Raw genomic sequence first — 21081 nt, 5'->3', positions numbered from 1 at the left:
CTCCTTGCAGGTTGTGCATTCCTACAGCTCTGAGCGTCTGGCTGGGTTCAATATCCCCTAGGGTTAGTCCAGTCCTAACCTTACACTTCTAGAGGACTGGGAGCATATCAGAGTAGCATGCTGCAGTGAAACAAGAAGGCTATTGCCATCATGCCCTGCTTGTGGGCTTCCCATAGTGATCCGGTTGGCTACTCCGGGAAACAGTATGCTGGCCCAGAAAGCCTTTGGGTTAGCTCCAGCAGGTCTTCTTAAAAAGTTAACAAAACAGCACCAATCTATTTTATCCTTCCACTCACAGTTCTGTGGATCAAAGCCATAAGAAAGTCTTATAGCAAGTGCCATCTTAGGATGTGAACTTCCTCATGTGATAGGATAAATATATCTTAAGATGGCACTAGCAGCCAATGGTTTTTTAAGAAATATACCATATTTTTTGCCCTATAGGACGCACTTTTTCCCCTTCAAAAATGAAGGGGAAATGTGTGTGTGTCCTATGGGGCAAATGCAGGCTTTCGCTGAAGCCTGGAGAGCGAGAGGCGTCGGTGCGCACCGACCCCTCTCGCTCTCCAGGCTTCAGGAAGCTATCGACAAGCCTTGCGAGCCCGGCGGGAGTTCCCGCGGGCATGCAAGGCTTGCGGACAACAGCCTGTTCTGGGGCTGGGGTCGAGGGAGCTTGGGCTTCCCCCGCCCTGCAAGCAAGCTCTGGGAGCGATGGCGAGGTTGCACAATCTCGCCATCGCTCCCGGACCCGTTCTGGAGGCTGGGGACGGGGGAAGATCGGACTTCCCCCGCCCCGCAAGCAAGCTCTGGGAGCGATGGGGAGGTTGCACAACCTCGCCATTGCTCCTGGACTGTTGCTATCAAAGGGTTAAAAGGTAGCAGAAACGCTCTAATCACTGAGCAGCTGGAGGTCATTAGGCTTTCAGGAACATGAGTTTGTATAAATAGTCTCCCGTGTGTTTGTTCTTCCCTTCTCCCCTTTTGGGCGTGTTTGCTGATATATGTGGTTCTTCGCTGGGGTTTTTTTGTTTTTTGTAAATAAACCTTATCTTTGAGTTACAAACCGCATGCTCCAAGACTCCTCTTTGAAAAGATACTGCCTCTCCTGCCCTTCTTAAACTGCTGCGCGAAATGCTCTGCTGTAGTGGGACTTGTGACGATGGAAGCGCACTGGGCATTTACATTAAACTAATTTACATTAAACTAGCCCCGAGGCTAAAAACAAAGCCAGGACAGCGAGCGGGATCCATCCCGCTCGCTGTCCTGGCTTTTTTGCTCTTTGGGGCTCGGGGGGGGGGGAATATTTTTTTTTCTTTATTCCTCCCCCCCAAAAAATATGTGCGTCCTATGGGCCGGTGCGTCCTATAGGGCGAAAAATATGGTACTTGGAACTTTGTGACATACATGCACTTTCTCCATTACTACAGCTTTATCCTTGCAAAAACATAGATATGCTGAGATATATTGACTAGTTGAAGGGCACCAAGTAAGATTCATGGGTGAGCAGAGATTTAAATATAGGTCTTTCTGGCCCGTCACTGACTTAAACGGAATGCTACTTTGTACAAACTAGGTTTGATTTTGTTAAAACAGCATGTGTTTGTTTCAGACAGTAAAACCAACCAAGTTCTTTACATGACCAATCCAACCATTTTCCATGGGATGCAAGTGAACTCCTTATAGGCTTGCAAAATATTTTGTACTGTACAAGAAAAAAAAATCATTTCACCAAAACACTAACAATTTACCTGTAAAACTTTCATTTAAGTCATCATGTTTCTTCAAAGGATAGTTGATCATCACTTTAGGGACTTGTACAGCAGCATTCACAATACTGGTATGAGCTTTTCCAATCACAATTGGAGCAGGGGAATTTGCATGGCCTGTAGTAAAGTGACCCTTGACTTTTCTTATTGGCGTTTTTAGCATGGAAACATTGTTCTGAAAACAAAATATACAATTAAACCTTTGAGTCTGATCACTGAGGCTCAGAGTGAATGTAAGTCCTGGTGCTCGCAGCTCAATTACCATTTACTTCAAAGTTGGATACAGTTCTGAATGTCAAGTCCAGCATGCACAATAAATCCAAGCAAAAAAAAGCAGAAACTACATAGAGCTCACATCTGACCAGTCACATCTTGCCTCCCCAACAACATACTAAAAATTCTCAGTGCATTGTTGCACTGTTGCTTAGGGTGGCTTTTGCCAATTCTAAGTCATTTCCATCCTTTTACTTAAGTAGTACTGAGAAAAGATTGCAAAAATAGCATAGGAAATCCAATTTCGCATATCTTATTTTATAAAGTCCATTTATGTATGTATGTATTTAAAATAGAGGTATTTGAGAATAAGAGTATAATAGTACAGAATGGCATTCAAACTGCTTAACATCCTGTAAGGCTACAAGAGTATTACACCCATATTACAGATTAGATGCTTGACAGAGTATGGCTGATCCAATGATTTCGTGGCTGAACTAAAGTTTGAACTGAACCTTCCTGGTTCATTACTAACCCTAACTACATTACATTAAGCAGCATGAACTCTAAAGGACTTAATTGTAATTGTAGTAGTTTGAATATAGAAAACTCACTTTATTCCTAAAGTAATCAAATAGTAATTCATAGTATGAAATATTATAATACAAGAGGAAAGCTGTGTGAAAGGCACTTGAAAACTTTTCACTTGTGGCTACATTTCCTCTCCACATATGTATCTTCTGGCTCTTTCTCTCATTGCAAAAAGCTAATATTACGTTGGAAATGCTTTAGAAGTGTCTACCCATCTACTTTCAGGATACTGGGTACTTGGTAATTGTTTGACAACAAACAGTAAGATGTAGTCCTGTTTCTCATGCAGAGATCTGCTTTGCATGTGCACAGACAATGTTGGCTAGAAGCCATTGTTCTTACAGATCATTCAGCCTGCTTTACTTAACCTACAAGCTTTTAAGTAGCAAATACGGCTCTTAAAACATTACTTCTTTTTGCTTGTGGGCCAGTGTGTGGGCAAGCCACTTTGGTTTGTGGAGAAAACATGGTCTTGCTCCATCTACCAGACATTGCCTGCCTTTCTACTTGCTCTCATCATGCACCTAGAATTCATCTACATTCATTTTACCATATCCTCTCTCAAAAGAAAATATGATGCATACTCATTAACATTAGCAGCATCAACTTATCCATAATTTTCCCAAGCCCAGTTTTAACCTACTTTATATTACTCATATATACCCCAATGTGGTAATTCAGGCTGGTTTCATTATCCAAAAGGCATGCACACCAAGAGAACACATCTCTAAACGCAGAGTAGGGGGAAAGAATCTGATCTGCACATTTGCTCTGGAATTCCATGCAATTATTTGGGGGGGGGGCGCAAGGTGGAGGACATTTGAAGCTGCCTTATACAAAGCAGAACTATTGGTCCATCCATCCCAGTGATGTCTATTCTGACTTGGTGGAATAGATCTCAAGTTGTCTAGAAGTGCCAGGGACTGAAACTGGTACTTCATGCATACAGACCACCTATCAAAAAGCTAAAGACCCTTCCTATCCCTGGTTTCAAAGAATTCCAGACTCTGGCATTTAATGACTGGAAAATGGAATGCTTCAATATATTTACTAAATGCAGGGTATTAGTTTTGATCACTGCTAGAGAATTACCTTTGATGGTTTTGTTGAGTTCTTCTTGGCTGACCTCTTCTTGGCTGATCTTTTAAGACCACATTTTGCAGCACTGCTTACTTGAGATTTTGGAACACCCTGTTTCACTATATCTGCCCAAGACTTTGCAACTGGAATGATAATTGTTCAAGATTGCTAGTTATTTCTATGCTTAAAACACATTTTTAATAAAACCAACATTTTCTAGATTTGTAGATTCATTTGTTCTAATGCATTTTTAAGCCAGGGTTGTCAGCCTGATGCCCATGAAGGCTTTCATTGGTACCTCTGGACATGTGCCAATTCCAAGCTTTATTTTTTTAATTAAAAAACCCTCAACTGTCTAGCCCTCCCACAAATAGGGGACAAAATGTGCATGCATCTTCTAAGCCAGTGTTTCTCAAACTTGGTCCCATCATCCCTGACCACTGGTCTTGCTAGCTAGGGATTATGGGAGTTGTAGGCCAACAACAGCTGGGGGCCCAAGTTTGAGCAATTTTTGTGAAATAAAATTGAGTGTGGTGTGACCACCTTGTATATTTTTCCTGGTACTGAGTAATGTCCCATTACAGCATTGGTGTGATCTCCACAATCAGGATTAGTAGGACCTAAATGACTTCCCATGGTTAGCATAAGATTTGAGGATGGCTCTCTCTCTAATTCTGTGTTAGACCACGCTCCTCATTGTAGCCATTTTGTGTTACGCCACACATCTCTCATAGTAGCTATTTTGTGATGGGCACCCTCACTCTATCAAAATTCAAACTGTGCCCACTGATCCAAAAAGGCTGGTAAACCCTGCAGTCTTTTATAATACTATATGCTGTATCTGATTGTTTTGTGGAAAATCAAAAGACACTAACAAAGCAATAATGACAAACCTATCAAGTTGGCTTTGGAAGCACCACTTTGCCTTTTAGAGTGAATTACACCCATTACTCCACTTCTCCTACACAAAGAACTTCTTAGAGTAGCATTTTTGCTCCTCTTTGTTGAACGAGCAGCTTTGCATTCTTGAACAGTAGGTTCAGATGTCTTTACTTCAGTGAACTCTTCATCTCCGTTCATCTGACTGGAAAGAGCATCCTGTTCTTCTGAAGGTGGGCTGGTAACATGAGAAACTGAAAAGCGACCTCTTCTTTGGGGTGCATCAAAAGAAAAAGTGGCTGGGGGCGAGGCAACCGGAGACCTGCGTGCTGTAGGCGAGGCAACCGGAGACCTGCGTGCTGTAGGCGAGGCAACCGGAGACCTGCGTGCTGTAGGCGAGGCAACCGGAGACTTGCGTGCTGCGGGCGAGGCAACCGGAGACTGGCGTGCTGCGGGCGAGGCAACCGGAGACTGGCGTGCTGCGGGCGAGGCAACTGAAGACTTGCGTGCTGCGGGCGAGGCAACTGGAGACCTGCGTGCTGTGGGCGAGGCAACCGGAGACTGGCGTGCTGCGGGCGAGGCAACCGGAGACTGGCGTGCTGCGGGCGAGGCAACTGAAGACTTGCGTGCTGCGGGCGAGGCAACTGGAGACCTGCGTGCTGTGGGCGAGGCAACCGAAGACTTGCGTGCTGCGGGCGAGGCAACCGGAGACTGGCGTGCTGCGGGCGAGGCAACTGAAGACTTGCGTGCTGCGGGCGAGGCAACTGGAGACCTGCGTGCTGTGGGCGAGGCAACCGGAGACTGGCGTGCTGCGGGCGAGGCAACCGAAGACTTGCGTGCTGCGGGCGAGGCAACCGGAGACTGGCGTGCTGCGGGCGAGGCAACTGAAGACTTGCGTGCTGCGGGCGAGGCAACTGGAGACCTGCGTGCTGTGGGTGAGGCAACTGGAGACCTGCGTGCTGAGGGTGAGGCAGCATTCTTAGATGAACTATTCTCATGCTGAACCCCTTCAGGGAAACTCTGTAGAGAAAGAAGAGGGATTTTTAAAAAAGTTAATACAAAGAACTTCTAATGAGATATCAAATGTGGCATAGCACATAAGCAGAACTTAAACTGAGGAGACCTGAATTTGGGAATCTAGTGTACCACTTAGGTTTACAATCGTAGCATACTGCAGTGGTTGAATGGATAAAATGTTCTCTATGTTGTCCTGAGATCCTTAAAAGAAGTGCAGGATAGCAATTTGAAGTATAAATATCCACTTACAGATTTCAGTAGTTGCCCAGGAACTAAGTAGTTGTAACTGGTACTTCATTCAAGTGCATCTCCTTACTATAACATTTGTACAAGCTGGTTTGTTAAGACAAATTATTTTGGACATCTACATTGGCAACCGTGCCCCTATTATCTACAGAAAAGCATGCGAAGTTAGAGCTACATACTTTGACACACAAACGGTTAAGTGCTCCTTTTCAATTAACCATTCTTTCTTGGGTAAATAGGGATGAGAAACCTTTTGGTGTCCTGCAGGTAGCAGCGGTTTACCAACCCAACCCCCCCTTTGGCACCCATGAAATACCTCAGTAACTATCTCATCAAAAATCCACAATAAGAAATAGCTTGCTCTTCTTGCTCAGTTTGTTTGCACTTAGCCAGCTACACCTATGAACATGTCCACATGTCACTGGATGCCAGGATTAAAGTATAAAGAGCTTCTTCCTGGGAGAGAATGCAGTAGTGGTTGGTGCATGTGCTCATGGCATGTCTGCATCATTCTATAATTATGTCTCTTTTTCCATACTTTTAGACTTAGCAGCCATTTTATAATAAAAAGCCAACCCGCGGCAGCCATTTTGTGATTAGCAAGAATAGCACTTTCTCCAAATTTAAGATGTGCTCACTGGTTCAAAGTTTGGTGACTTCTGGCCTAACTCTTATCAGCTCCAGTGAGTAGAGCCAATGGTTAATGATGATGAGAGCTATAATCCACCAAAATCTGGAAGGCCAGACACATGAAGAGGCCTAGGAAGAAACCACACAGACACACATCATGTCCTAGCCCAGAGAAAAGGAACCTTTTTGGATCCACAGACCAGTCTAGCAGGCCAAATTTTACAAGTGTGCGGGGCCATCCTCCTGCTGAAATCACAAATGATGTCAAGGGATTTGGTGCTCTGAAACCCCAAATTTAAGACTTCAAAGCACTAGCAGGCAGCAAGGCACTGTTAAAAGCAACGTGTTTTTCCACATCATTTCAATAGTTGTTTCTTTGTAAATCCAGTTGCTGAAATGAAAGGAGGGACACGACACCTGAACCAAGTAGGAACATCTTCGCTTTGCATCAGCCACTGGGTTCCTGCTTTGTGCACTGCTTCAAAGGCTCCCAACAAGCAGCTGATTGTTGGGTGCTTCGGAAGCGACTCAAGCTACTTTGTCCAACTGCCTCCCTCACTTGTGGGCCAATGGGGAAGCCTGTCAAGCCAAGATTGGCCTGCAAGCCAGAGGTTCCTCAAACCTGTCCTAGCCCTTCTCCTTAAATGAGAGCTTTCCTCCTTCTTTTTTAAAGAGCACTGTCAAGCCAAAATTAAGAACTTTTATTCAGTGAGAATGGACTGCATTCATTCAAGTAGACATCTTTTCTGCTCATTTCTTTTAAATTAGATAAAACACTTCTCTTTGAGAGGCCTTCCTCAAACGAAGCACAGGACAGCACAGCACACAACATGATAAAACGAAATACAATCACTACAACTACTAAATAGAAAAACCACAATACAGAACAGTAACATCAAACTACTTGCTCCAACCCACGATGGAGTCATGTTGTCCCTTGCTGCAATTTTATTTATTTTTACTCATAATCCAACTTTTAATAGAAATGCCAGTTCTCAAGAGAGTTATTGTACAGCAGGTGAAAACAAGGGAGTGGGGCTAGACCCCACTCATCCCATGGTGGAAACAAGTCTTCTCTTGCTAGCATTTGTCAGGGAACAAGACCTCTGAAGCAAATGGTCAAGCAACTGGAAATAATATTTCCCTGCATTCAAGATCATAAACCTGTCTCGAGGACACTTCATTTACCCTGACAACTCCTGAATTAAGAAATTTTAGGCAGGGATCCTATACCTACTTACTTGTAAGCCCCATTGGAAGGAATGGATAATATCCAATTATATTGTGGCATTAGAACAAATTTACTCTCAAGGGGGGCCTTCTTCCCTTGCACCCCAGCTCTCATGTGTCCACCAATCCTGCTTCAAAGTGTTTGGACCCTCTGGAGATTTGGACCCTCTGGGGGGGGGGCATACAGAGCAATAGGGGAAGGAGTTTTCTTACACAATGTTGGATTTCACCCAATGGGACTTATATATAAGATGCATGTACAGGATTGTTAGGAACACACACACACACACACTGGAAGAATGAGAAGCAAAAGACGTGATCTGGGTGCTTTTGAGGCATTTCAGTACATAAAATTATTTACCTTGATTCGACATTGTCTAAATTTCAAAACCGCTCGAGGCGAGTTTCCAAATGGCAAGCTCAGTCGTGCTGGAGTTGCACCTCTTTTAAGTGGTGAGTTTGGAGGTAAGCGTTTATCAAACAGTTCAGGACTCAAGTGCCCACCAAAGGACACCCTCTTTCTCTTTCCAAGAGGCTGAATTAATATGTCAGGTTCTTCGTCCTTCCGCTTTTTAGGTGATTTCTTAACTTCTACAAAAGAGCAAAACATACCAAATTCAATATACCAACTTACAAAGCTAATCAGAAGGTTGATTCATTTTAGGTAATTTATCTAAAAGAAAGACAGAAGAAAGTTATTCTGAATTCCAACATAAATATTTAGCTCCAATCACAAAGGGAGCAAAAGGTAAAAGTAAAGGACCCTGGACAGTTAAGTCCAGTTGACTTCAACTATGGGGTACGGCGCTCATCTCCACTTTCATGCCGAAGGGGCCAGCATTTGTCTGCAGACAACTTTTCCAGGTCATGTGGCCAGCATGGCTAAACCACTTCTGGTGCAATGGTACACCATGACAGAAGCCAGAGAGCATGGAAATGCCATTTACCTTCCCACTGCAGTGGTACCTATTTAACTACTCGCGCTTGTATGCTTTTGAACTGCTAGGTTGCAAGGAGCTGAGATAGAGCAATGGGAGCTCACCCCGTAGCACTGATTCAAACTGCTGACCTCATGATCGGCAAAAGGTTTGGGGGTTTCAGAATGTAAAGGTAGGCTGTTGTTCATTTTTGTTTACTATGTTAAATAAGCAGGATTACTTGATAGCAGGGATAGACTAATTAATGAAATCTATTGGATTTGTCCAAAAACATGTAAAAAGATAAGTTTTCAAATTGCCTTGATATTAAGGTATTTTGTACGTTTACCTGCAATGACAATGCTTTAGGTTATATGAAATACTTTTAAAGTGTGAAATACTTTAAGCTGACATGGAACTTGCTAATAAACAATAATAATAAACAAATATTATTATTGGAACCAAATGGAGAATGAGGTATCCTATTCAAACTTGTAGCTGGCTAAAATAAGGAACATCACAGAAACTGATATAATGACCAAGAAGATAGTTAAGTGATGAAAAAGATTTTTTTCTTCTGTGAATTGGTTACTACATACTGAGTGTCAGTATAATCTGAATATTATTTATTGTTAATTCATTGTTTTCTGGAGTGATAACTAAAATTTCATCTTTTATGTATTTGCACCAATTCAAGAGCACTGGAGATTTTTTTCTGTGCATACAAAAACCTGTCACAAAAGATTGCAGGTCTTTTGGACCCCCTTAATTAACTTTGGGCATGGATAGGCAAACTAAGGCCCAGGGGACAGATCCGGCCCAATTGCCTTCTCAATCCAGCCCGTGGATGGTCCGGGAATCAGCATGTTTTTACATGAGTATAACGTGTGCTTTTATTTAAAATGCATCTCTGGGTTATTTGGGGGGCATTGGAATTCGTTCATTCCCCCTCCATATAGTCCGGTCCCCCACAAGGTCTGAAGGACAGTGGACCAGCCCCCCGCTGAAAAGTTTTGCTGCCCCCTGGTCTAGGGGGTTGTTTCTGCTCCAGGTTTGTTTTGTCCTGACAGAAGACTTAACATACTCATAGCTAAAATCTGCAATACTGATTTCATATTTGTAATGTTCTATTGGGTTATATTGAAACTCCTCCTACTGCACTCCAGAAGACCCCTAACAGAAACTTAGGCATTTGTTTCTGTTTTGCTTTCTCTTTTCTTAACACTGTAAGGTCACATATTCCGAATAGTTTTTGTGTTAAACTCTTTTGGAATGTGATACCAACAGAAGCCTATTTTTTCTTTTAAACCATAGTCACTTTGAAGTAAATCATCCCCCCCCCCAGTATGCCCTTAAAGAGGTCTCTTGGACCTAAATACAAGACTGATAGTGTCAGAAAATGAGTGTATGAGAACACTTCAGTATCAAAATAGTAAGGATACTTTTACAAAAGATGTATTTACAAAAGTATTGTAATTTGGTTGAATGTTAAGTAGGTTGCTAAATCAGAAAAAAATGAGCACCGTTAAATTAGATAGAATTAGGAAGATAAGTGAGATTGAGAAAGTAAAAATCTTTTGGAGAACTATTAGATTATAAACTAAATTTATGGGACACAAAAACGCAAACAAGGCGACAAATTGCTGATAAAAAATTTTAATGATGAAAATGGGAGCGGGAGACGTGAGGAAGTCCAAATAAGTTGTGATAATATGTTATGACATATATTGTATTGTGAACTACTTATGCATTTATATGGAAAATTTTATTAAAATATTTTTAAAAAATAGTAAGGATACTTTCTGTTAAAGTAAGATTTTAAAAACAGAACTAGTAAGAGATAAAAATTGAGTTTTCTGTAGTTTTTTTTCTTCATTACTATTAAGGAATTTTCCTTTGTAATGTTGGTTGTCTATATTTATATGTACCTATTTATATGTACCTGTTTAAAGCAAAATAAAAGTTATATATATATATATATATATATATATATATATATATATATATATATTGAGAAAAATCTTTTGGGGTTATTTTTAGTGCACTGTACTTCTCTTAATCGTAGTAACCAAATTCCTTTGGTATTCATACAAGTTTTATAAACAGAATAACCAACAGACTTCGAATAAAATTACATAAAGAGAGTAAGAAAATGTCACGACAAATTTCTGAAACAATCTCAAAATGATAGTCTTAGGCTTGTACTGCAAGTACTTACCTGACTTTCTTTTTATAGTAAATGAGCTTGTCGCATTTAGTTCTGAAGCAGTCTCACCCTCTGCTGGCACTGGTACATTACTTTCATGACCTGGTATATAGTGTTTATTATCAAAACTCTGGTTGTGGGCCTTCATCGTTGGTTCTTTTATTTCATCATCATCCTCCTCCTGGAGCCAGTTTCCCTCTTTTTCAGATAGCTGGTTAGGTGTGCACATGCAACCTGTTCCAGAAGTATCCACAGGAACTTCTAATGACTCCTCTGAATTGATATGCATCTGCTCTGTAGAAAAATGCCCATTTAAAAAGTCTTCATTTTGCTTAATGCTCCTCCGGGGGCTTTTACTGTTACGACAGCGAAATGAATAGGCAATGATTCCAGAATTTCTATCTTTTTGTGTGTTGTTCATACAAATCTCATTTGTTGCTTTCAGAGTTTGCATTGGTTCTATGGCCAGCACTTCATTCTTGCCTTTTATTTTAAAAAACTTTTCTGTCGAGGCAACAAAATCAGGCTCCGTTGCACTAACATTCATTGAGCACTCTTCAATTTCAGAAGAGGTTTCTGTGGAAGTCTTCAGTTCAATCAATGAATCTACCTGTTGCATTCTAGATTTTGAAGAACGTCTAGATTTTCTAGAACGTGGACTAGAATAAGTTTGAAAACTCTCATTAGACTTTGGTATGGACAAAATGCTTTCAACTGATCTGCAAGTATCTGTTAAGTTAGTTTTGATTTCCACACCAGCTGTCTTTGTTGGCTCTTCTTCTGACTTTTCAGAGTGCCCTGCTCCATCTGCAGGTTCCAATGATACTATGGAACATGATTCATGGAAATACTTTGCACTTTGTCTACTTGCTGTTAAATCTGTATCATTACTTGCATTTTTAATCCCTTCAGTTCCATCTAGTTCATTCTCTTCTGCTTTCTTGAAATTTAACTGATTGGTGCCTTCACTTTCTTGCTTCCGTTCTGCAGCATAACCTTGAAGACCCAAAGATGATCTTTTGGATCTGTTCCTTTCAACAGATCTTAGATTTGATATCACACTGTTTATTTCTTGACTTTTAATATTACGAGAATGTTCAAATTCATTCCAAATTACACCTTCAGTCTTCTTAGTCTGACCAGTTTCAGATATCCTGTGTGGTATCTGAGATGCAGCTTCTTCCAAGGTATCATTACCATCTTTTTTGGCTAAGTGTTCTTCTTTTGACTGCAGAAATGTTTCATTGCTAACATCTTTCTCTGCTATTTTTGTATCAGATTCGTGCTTCACTAATTCATAAAGTTCGCTAAAAGGAGACATTTCGTTTTTCCTTTCTGAACTGAAGGTTTTGTATGTAGATTGTGGTGTGCCATACTGTCCAGTAATAAATTCTTGAATTTTTGTCTTGTCGCTTTCATTAGTATTCCGATTTTCCCAGTCAAGTTTCTTTTCTAAGAAGAGATTTTTAAAAGAATACATTTTTAAACAATGTGTTCTTTGAAAGTATTTCTATTTTTGGTATATAGCTTAAGTTAGATGAAACAGTGTTACCAAAGTCTACAGTCAGTTAAGGTTCTGATCATAGGGCAAATATATTTTTGAGGAATTGAGTAAAATCAACAACACCTGCTTCTACATAGAAAATAAGATTTAACATAAAAGTCCTGAACATACAGCTCAGACATTCACAAATGCACTCATATGAAGCTACTTTGCAACTGATACTGAGAATAGCATGCCCATAGTGAATGGACTCTTAAAACTTATCCGTGTATGCAATAGACTCTCTCTCTCTCTCTCTCTCTGTGTGTGTGTAAAAAGCAGCTGGCAATACAACCTGCAGGAAATAGAACTGGAAGGGTTTTTTTCAGCCTACAAGGTGTATTCTCTAAAATATTTTGCTTCCTGCTACTGGAGAGATGGGTGGAGACAACCCATATCAAGGATCACATTCATCCCTACAGTAGAAACTAATTCACCAAATCTTGCTTCATCTGTTCCCTCCTACAGCAGAATACCAGTAAATGCTTTGATTTCAACTACTACGTATCTGTTTATGTAGCTTTACATTTTCTTGCCATTCAAGGCCTAACAGTGGTAAATAAGCTAAAATAACTACCAACCAGAAATCTGAGGACTTTTAGATTCTGAATTCCGACAGTGCAACAACTCCTCCTGTTCTTCCTGCAGAATATGAAGAACCTGTAAATTTGTACACAATGTATCAGATCAATGAATGTTTTATTTGTTTTAGAAGTTCACAAAATTGTACCTATGGAAAGTATTAATTGGTTTATTTTTGAAGTAAATATTTATATGGTATCGAATAATTTAACTGAGTAGATTTCACTAGAACCCACCACCGCTAGCCTAGTTCCATTTATTCTTAAGAAAAAGCTTCAGCTGTTTATTTATCTTCACCCCTAAACTAGGAGTAACAGCTATCTTGAAAATTATCTATCATCTTTGAATACAGTTGTTCTTGCATAATCATTAAAAAAATATGATATGAAAATGTGCTGTTAAAAGAATGCTTCCAAAACATCTATTAAAAGCATACATTCTCAGTAATATATTACTTTGGAGAGAAGAGTGCTGGCATTAAAACGTTTCTGTGAACACAGTTGCCATCCACACATAAAAAAGGGAGACCCTACACCTGCAGGTAAAAACCCACTTAAGGAGATTGGGAATATGGAAACCTATAGCTACATATTTCATTCAGTCCAGCAAAATGCAAAGGTGCGTTTCATTGTATTCATGAAGTTACCTGTAATGTTTCATTCTCTTGAGACCTGGATCTCCTCTTCCGTGGAAGTACTGAAGGTGGATATTCAAACCTGTTTAAAGGTATTAGGTAGGCTTAATATTGATTTGTTTATCCCACTGATGAGCTAAATACCCTGGCTGCAAACCAGTTGTTGAAAACTCTTTGGGCTGGATAATGCAAAGAAAACACCAGCCTTAACAGTCAGAGCCAAACAAGAAGTGTAAGTAGCAACAAATTGAGAAACAGTCAGGGAGGTGAATAAAGGAGATGGGTTTTGGGATCAGGCTTGGCTATGGGAGAGTCAGTTTTGGCTGCCTGAGACCTGACCTTTACAGAGAGCAGGACAAGGGGACTGTGACCTTGCTCCTGCGTCTTGACTCTTGTGCAGCTTTCAATACCATTTCCCGTAGTATCCTCCTGAACTGACTCAGTGGAATGGACACTGGTATCACTATGTTACTGGGGTTCCATTCCTGCAGTCCTGAGAACAGCACTGGGAGAGTGCTTTATGAATCTCTGACAGTTATGTTATGGAGTACCCCTGGGTACAATTCTATCCCCCAGTGCTATTTAAAATCTATACAAAGCCACATGGAGCCTGGACCTGTGCCCGGACACAGTGGTGAGACAGATGAGGGAAAGTAAGCTGAGGTTGAATCCTGCCAAGGTGGAGGCACTATAGGTGTCTGGATCCCATGTGCAATAAACTGATCAATTACTTGCCATGGATGGGGTTGCACTTCACCTGAATTAGCCAGTATGCAATTCGGGGCTGCTTTTGGATCCAGCTTTGTCAACGGAGGCCCAGGTAACCTCAGTAGTTCATGCATTAATGATTTCAAAGCTGAATTACTACAATGCACTGTATGTAAGTAAGCTTCACTTTTACTGACTAGAAACTGCAGTTAATGCAGAATGCTGCAATACAGTTGCTGAAATGATTAGGATTCTGTCAACATATAACACCTCTGCTCAGATATCTACACAGGCTGCCAATGTGTTACCAGGCTAAGTTCATGGTGTCACTATTAGTATACAAACCCATAACAATTTTGGACCACTTTACCTGTGGCATTACTTTACCCCATATATTTCCTATCAACCACTTCAATCGGCAGAACTGACACAGCACAACGTAACACTCATTCCGCAGTTACAAAACCACAATTTTTTTGTGTTGCAGCACCTACACTATGTAACTCTCTACCTACTAATATAAGAGTCTTGACTGTAGTATTTTCAATGCCTGCTTAAAACATGTTTAGGCTAGCCTACGCAGACAAGCTGAATGATGCATTTTAATCTCCCTTTGCTTACTGATGATTTTAATTATCTTTTTGAATGCTTTTAAATACCTGTTTTTAATTGTCTTGTACTGATAATTTTAACGTATTCTTTTTTATAACCACTTAAGAGGCTTTACTACAATCAAGCAGTATATAAAAGTTGTGAAATACAGGTGGCGACCATTTTGCACGCATCCAATTGATGTGTGGCCTTCCATGCATGCCATTTTCTGACCCAGAAGGGGATGGAATGGCCTTACACACAATATGACTCAAAATGCAACCCCTGCACAAAGGAGTTGCCTGAACATAAAATAAACTCATTAAAAATTCCAATGACTTGACCCAACCTAGGCAACACGACAAGAGTAATTTTATTTAAGTAGATCCATAGCTGTGTATAGCATTGTTACCTACCTGAAAGAACGATCAATAATAGTGAATACATCTCCATGCTTTAAGTATGTAGGTTGCTGAAAAATATTTCCATTGAGTTCTGTTGGGTTTGCAGGACTTAAGTTAAACAAAGTTGCCTAAAAATAGATTTAAAAATATTCAGCTCAGTCAATTAAGAAAAGTCCAAGAGACACACAACAAATCAATACAAAAAAATTAAGAATGCATACCTCCTTATTTTCATTGACTTCGATTTTACAATGTTCTTTGGAAACCTGAGGCAGCTGAATTCTGATGTCACACTCTCTTTTCCTTTAAATATAATCATGCGGTTTTCAGATTAACATTTGTATATTACGCAGAGATAAAGGGTTTTTTTATATTAAAAAATGCCATAATGCTACTATTCAAATATTAGAAAAATTATAAAGACAAACTATGTAGTATTATGAAAACTGAACTTGTTTTAACTGAAAAAACCACTAATGTTTACTGTTGGCATGCCATAAACCAGAGATGGCTAATCAATTCAGGGTCTAGAGCCACACTGGTCCAGGGTGAACTATGATATCTACATGCCAAAGAAAGCATGCCCCAAGTGTAAATGTGTCCATGGCTAGAATTGCAGTTCGCAAGCTGCCTTCAAAAAGCTTTTATATTCTATCAACACTATTTAAAATTCTTTTTTGATAAGATGTTATTATTTATTAAATTCTGTAAAATATAAATATATACATAAGAAAGAATACATTTTATGGATCAGAACAGGGGACCTGTAGAACTGGTCGATGAAGAAATAGTATTTTTTAAATGGACAAATTGGAAGGTTACAAGGGCAGGGCACAAAAAACTTTCTGGGGAACTATATATGGCTCACAGGCTATGGGTTGGCTACCTCTCTCTGCCATAAACTTTCCCCTGCCTTCATTAAATATGCACTTGGCCACTGATACCTATTCACGTAGATACTTGGAGAAAAGATACTCTAAACCAGAGCAACACCTGCACCCAATAAAAGCCTCCAAAGATATGAAATGATAAACATATTGCTTGCTTATGTAAAACAGAAAGGCTGAATAACTATTGGAGTTAATAAAGTTCAACCTTTCAGAGCAGGTTGTACACTTCAAAAATTTCTCTAGTTGAAAAAGAGCTCTCTCTATTGACTTTTATGTACAGTGAACTTGAAGCAGACAAGCGAAACATTAATTCAAGAACATCATAGATGCTTATATCTCCAAAAGCAAGTGAATGTTGCTCCTCTCATCTGACCCACTGAAAGCATGCTATTAACAACTTTTGCCCACAAAAATATTATAGCTTCACTTGAGTTTCAAAACTGTGAAGAAAAATTAAATTTAAACCCAAAAGTAAATACAATTTCCTATCTACTAGCTCTCAAAAAGGTCCAATTTACATCAGTGTGCAAACCTAAAATGTGCGTATTGATGCAGGGCTTAGGCATGTTGACAATTTAATTGACATCTTAAGTTTTGCTATTTTAAAGTGCAAGCAGGCACGCGCACATCCCCAGAAGGGGCACAAAAAGGGGCAAATATGGCCCTAAAAGAGCGAAAACAGCAAAAATGGTGTCTAGCCTTTGCAAGTGCAGTACCAGGAGCCTTTTATGCCTATGGAGAGTTGAGAGTTTAAGAAAGTAGATTGGGAGAATGACTGTGGAGTTGGGTAGATTTTTGGCATTTTTCAGGGGTTTCTAGAGGTTTAATGGGTGTTTACAGGCTTTTTCAATGGTGCCCCAATATACATTTCACTTAAATATGTGGTGCCTTGGAACGTAACCTCCGTGTAAATGGGAGTTTCCTGTAGCGAAGATTTTACTGTTTCACTTTGTGAAAAGAACAGTTCAGACAATTAAACATTCAAAAGCTGTATTTCAAAATACCTTCCAATAAATAAGTCTTACCTTCCAAACAAACAAGAGTTTCTAGTCAGTGGAAAATGAGTTCCATCACTCCCATTCTTTTTAATGACAACAATTTTCCCAAAAAGTGGCATTTTCTCATCTGTAATTCCTACCTGTAAGGATTGAATATTGAGAACTCAATAAAACTTTACCTAATTACAATATATGATGAGCACCTTTCTAGTCAGACAATAAACCAAGAGAATTACAATTTTCTTACACTTTTCTTAAACCCAGATTATCGTGAAACTGTATGTAAAAGCCCTTTATCAGGTCTATAGCTACAACATATAATGCAAATTACATTATATAATACAGGAGACACATACTAGTGTACTATTTGTACACATATACTGTTTTGCTGCTCATTAACACTAGCTCCTAAAAAAAATTCAACTAATTTCTCAGTAACATGATCGAAGTCATAGGTGTACAAGTAATTTGAACAAGACATCTTTAAAATTAATGAATGCATTATGGCATTAGCTTTCATGGAATACAGTGCACTTCATCAGATGCACAGAGTGAGATCCTCAACTGTCAAAATATTGCACACATGGGTGCTGTTGGGGTGGATGGGTATAATGTAACCAGAAAGGCTAGAGAGAATGCAGGGAAAATAGAGACAGTGAAAATTACATAAATAACAATGATAGTTCACAGAATCAGTTGTGAATAATAGACATCCTGACATTTGTATACCAATTAACTTGTATGTTTTGTTAACATTTCATTTAGTACTACAATATGTTTACATAGAGCTGCCCTTGAAGTCAGTTCAGAAGTTCCAATTGGTGCAAAACTGCTCCCACCTCACTATTCAGTAGCAAAACTACGGTAGATACAATATTGTGACAGCACTCTTGAAACAGTTTTGCTGGTTACTTGTTTGCCAGAATGGCCTGGATACTTAGAGCACCTTTCCCCATTATATTCCAGCCTGTGCTTTGAGATCTGACAGAAAGGTCCTTCTCATAGTTCTATTTAAAACCAAGACTCAAACAACAAGACCTTAAGAAGAGCCTGCTGGATCAGGCCTTCAGGCCTATTGACAACCTAATCTAGCATCCTGTTCTCACAGTGGCTACCAAGATGCCTGTGGGAAACCCACAAATGGGACCTAAGAAGAACAGAACCATCCCATCCTGTGGTTTCCAGCATCCTGCTTCTGGAAGGGACTCATGTTATGGTTCCCCGATTACAGAATTGCCTTCCACTAGAAATACGTTGGTCCTCTTTGCTGGTGTCTTTATGTCATTTACTCTGCTTGGCCTTTGGAGGTCAACTGCTCCTACTGTTGCTGAGTTATAAGATGTGTCATTGCTAGTTTAATGATGGATGTTCTACTGTTTTTATTATGAATTGTATACAGTGCTAAAAATTAACCAGGCACTATGCATCTCCACCATCTGGAGGTGCATGTCTGGGGATCATTGGATCTAGACTGTTTTCATACAGCAACACTCCATCCTGTAGAATTCCATTGGTTATATTTTATCTAAACAATCGGGAATTTCTGGAAACAAAATGCTTGTCAGACTGCAGCCTGAGCAGGAGCAGGAGCAGTTACCATTAAGAAAAAGAGGTTGGAATAAGCCAATATACATGTGGACTTTTCTTCTTCAAGTTCTCAAAGCTCAAGGTTGTCATCTGAACTATCCAGATGTTTAACTGATAATCACAGCCCATTGTTTGAAAAATAAGACTTTGAGCTGTCTTGCCAAAAAATAAATCTGAGTTTCTAACACTGATTGTATACCATCTTAGGAACTTCATTTAAATAAATAAATAATTGTCTTACTTTAGCCCACAAGTAAAAAAAGAAACTCTTGATATATAGTTTCACATTGCAAGTCTGAATAAAGTGTCCTTATTACAGGATAGCCAGGTTATTATCATTTACAATGTCCTGGGAGACTGGAATTGCCCCCAACAGTTTTTAATATTGTAATTTCTGATGAGACTAAATTTATTCTTTTGCATAGCAACTGGCCTATTTGTAGTATGTATGCAATAATCCACTAACAATGCTCTTAATCATTCTACATATAAAGTTGTTCTAGTTCTCTTAATCAATTCCAATAATTTGTCAGAGAAAGTCTGCCATGTACATGAGCAGTTTAACTTGAATCCATAGGACGCTGAAACCGCATGTCTCCTCCTCATGTGAATCACTAACTGATTTCCAGGTACTGTACTATACAGATATATAAATGCATCTATTTTACTGTCTACCCCAAACAGTACTGTCAAAGCAATAATGTTTACAATCTGTATACACAATAGAGGAGCTGTACAAATCAGCAACTACACTTTCACACAAACAGTTGTACTTACAATGAGACAGCCTGTTATTGTGTTCATGGTTATATGTGAACAAGCCTACAGGCATTATGTATACATATTTGAATATTGCAGTTGCTGCTGCCTTTTGTGAAACAGCTTCATCTGCATACACAACTGGAAGAATAGTCTGGCTTTGCAACTATTTTGTTCCATGTTTCCACCTCATGTGAAGGTTTACTAACAAGTACATTTCCTTCAGAAACGTTTTCTTTTTTAAAAAAAACAACAACCAGAAACTTTAGGATGGTAACTGTAGATACATTAATGTGTGATATGGATACCAACATAGTTACGATATTTTTGTACAGAACCACAGCAAAGAGGCAGGTGGCACTTTTTTTTTAAGTAGAAGTACCATGTTATGTAGAAAGCTCATTTAATTTAAAACGGTCTCAACAGAATTACATGAAGCAAAAAAGTTTCAGCAGAATAAGCAACAAAGACATTGAAAAGTCAGGTATGCTAGGATTGCCAACTTAGTTATGCAATTGTTCCCAAAAGATACAATCAAACAAGTTAAATCAGATGTAGCCAACGAAGTGCCCCCTCCCCAAACTGTTCTACTGTACTACAACTCCCATCATGCCAGACTATGCTGGCTGAGGCTGATGGGAGTTGTAGTCCGACTACGAATATTTATTCTGTACAGTACAAAGCCACCCTGCAGCATTTTGCTGGAACCCGATTTTCCATAAGAGAGATACTCTGTGGATGTAGCGCGCTCCGGAAAGGCGAGAAAGGCGCGCATTTCAAACATACCTCGCGACCAGTCTTGAGGAGATGCCCCGTTCCCCACAAAACGGTGGTCTAATGCGAGGGGAAACCAACTATTCGCAGCTCTCACCACCAAGTAAGCCAGGCCTGTGCTGTGAACAGTGCCGGATTTACATATAAGCTAAACAAGCTATAGCTTAGGGTCACACTCTCTTGGGGGCCCAAAAGAAAATTAAAGGGGGGGGGGAACTGGATGTACATTTCCAAACTATAAGATAAAAATAAAACCTATATACAGCAACAGTGGCAAATGGCTTTAGATACCTATTAGGTCCATAAATTACCATATAGCATATATTCAATACAAAAAAACAGCGACAAATTGTTGTTGACAAAGGACAGTTGGACATATAAAGGGCCTCATCAAACCTAAATCCGGCCTTGGCTGTGAAGGCTCTAAGGGAAAAAACTAAAGGTAAAGGGACCCCTGCCGCCAAATCTCACTGATTCTCCTCAATGACACCCTCATTTCCCCCCAACGTCTCTCTCTCTCCTACGAACAGCACAGAGGGGACGCTTTTTAAAAAGAAGAGGCCGTTGGACCAGCTCACTCGCTTTGCCGGCGCAACCGCTCGCCCCCAAACAAGCCTTAGCACCGTGGGCAGCGAATGCTCCTTCCCCCATTGCCAACTTCTCTCCCCCCCCCATAAGAGTCTGGGTCGTGCCCCCCCCCGGTTCCCCACACGGGCTGAACGTCCCTTACCTGCGCGCGCGTCCTCCGCCACGAGGATACGCAGGACCCTCTCGCTCTCCCCTTCTCTCCCCCCTAACAGTCCTAACCGAGTAACAAACCCGCGTGCGCGCGAGCG

At 40.2% G+C, this 21081-nt stretch overlaps 1 protein-coding gene across 3 annotated transcripts in view; it reads right to left on the bottom strand.

Moving 5' to 3' along the window:
• The window catches only part of MKI67 (marker of proliferation Ki-67), a 36144-nt gene extending 15065 nt beyond the window's left edge, over positions 1-21079 (bottom strand). Inside the window, exons 1-12 of one of the 3 annotated variants that reach the window (XM_081912597.1) lie at positions 20976-21079; positions 17153-17265; positions 15459-15540; positions 15250-15365; positions 13547-13616; positions 12900-12978; positions 10788-12227; positions 8014-8243; positions 5482-5549; positions 4544-5451; positions 3663-3793; positions 1749-1941 (exon numbers count right to left, since the gene is read on the bottom strand). In XM_081912597.1, coding sequence (XP_081768723.1) covers positions 1749-1941; positions 3663-3793; positions 4544-5451; positions 5482-5549; positions 8014-8243; positions 10788-12227; positions 12900-12978; positions 13547-13616; positions 15250-15365; positions 15459-15540; positions 17153-17244 — 3409 coding nt within the window. In that variant the 5' untranslated portion in view covers positions 17245-17265; positions 20976-21079. Of the gene's footprint in view, positions 1-1748; positions 1942-3662; positions 3794-4543; positions 5550-8013; positions 8244-10787; positions 12228-12899; positions 12979-13546; positions 13617-15249; positions 15366-15458; positions 15541-17152; positions 17266-20975 lie in introns of all 3 variants that reach the window. The other 2 variants (XM_081912598.1, XM_081912596.1) reach the window with 2 other exon arrangements.
• Positions 21080-21081: the final 2 nt, after the last annotated feature.

The sequence above is a fragment of the Podarcis melisellensis genome, assembly GCF_964234715.1.
Source record: "Podarcis melisellensis genome assembly, chromosome: 5".
Classification (NCBI taxonomy): Eukaryota; Metazoa; Chordata; class Lepidosauria; order Squamata; family Lacertidae; genus Podarcis; species Podarcis melisellensis.
This window is presented reverse-complemented; position numbering and strand designations above follow the sequence as displayed.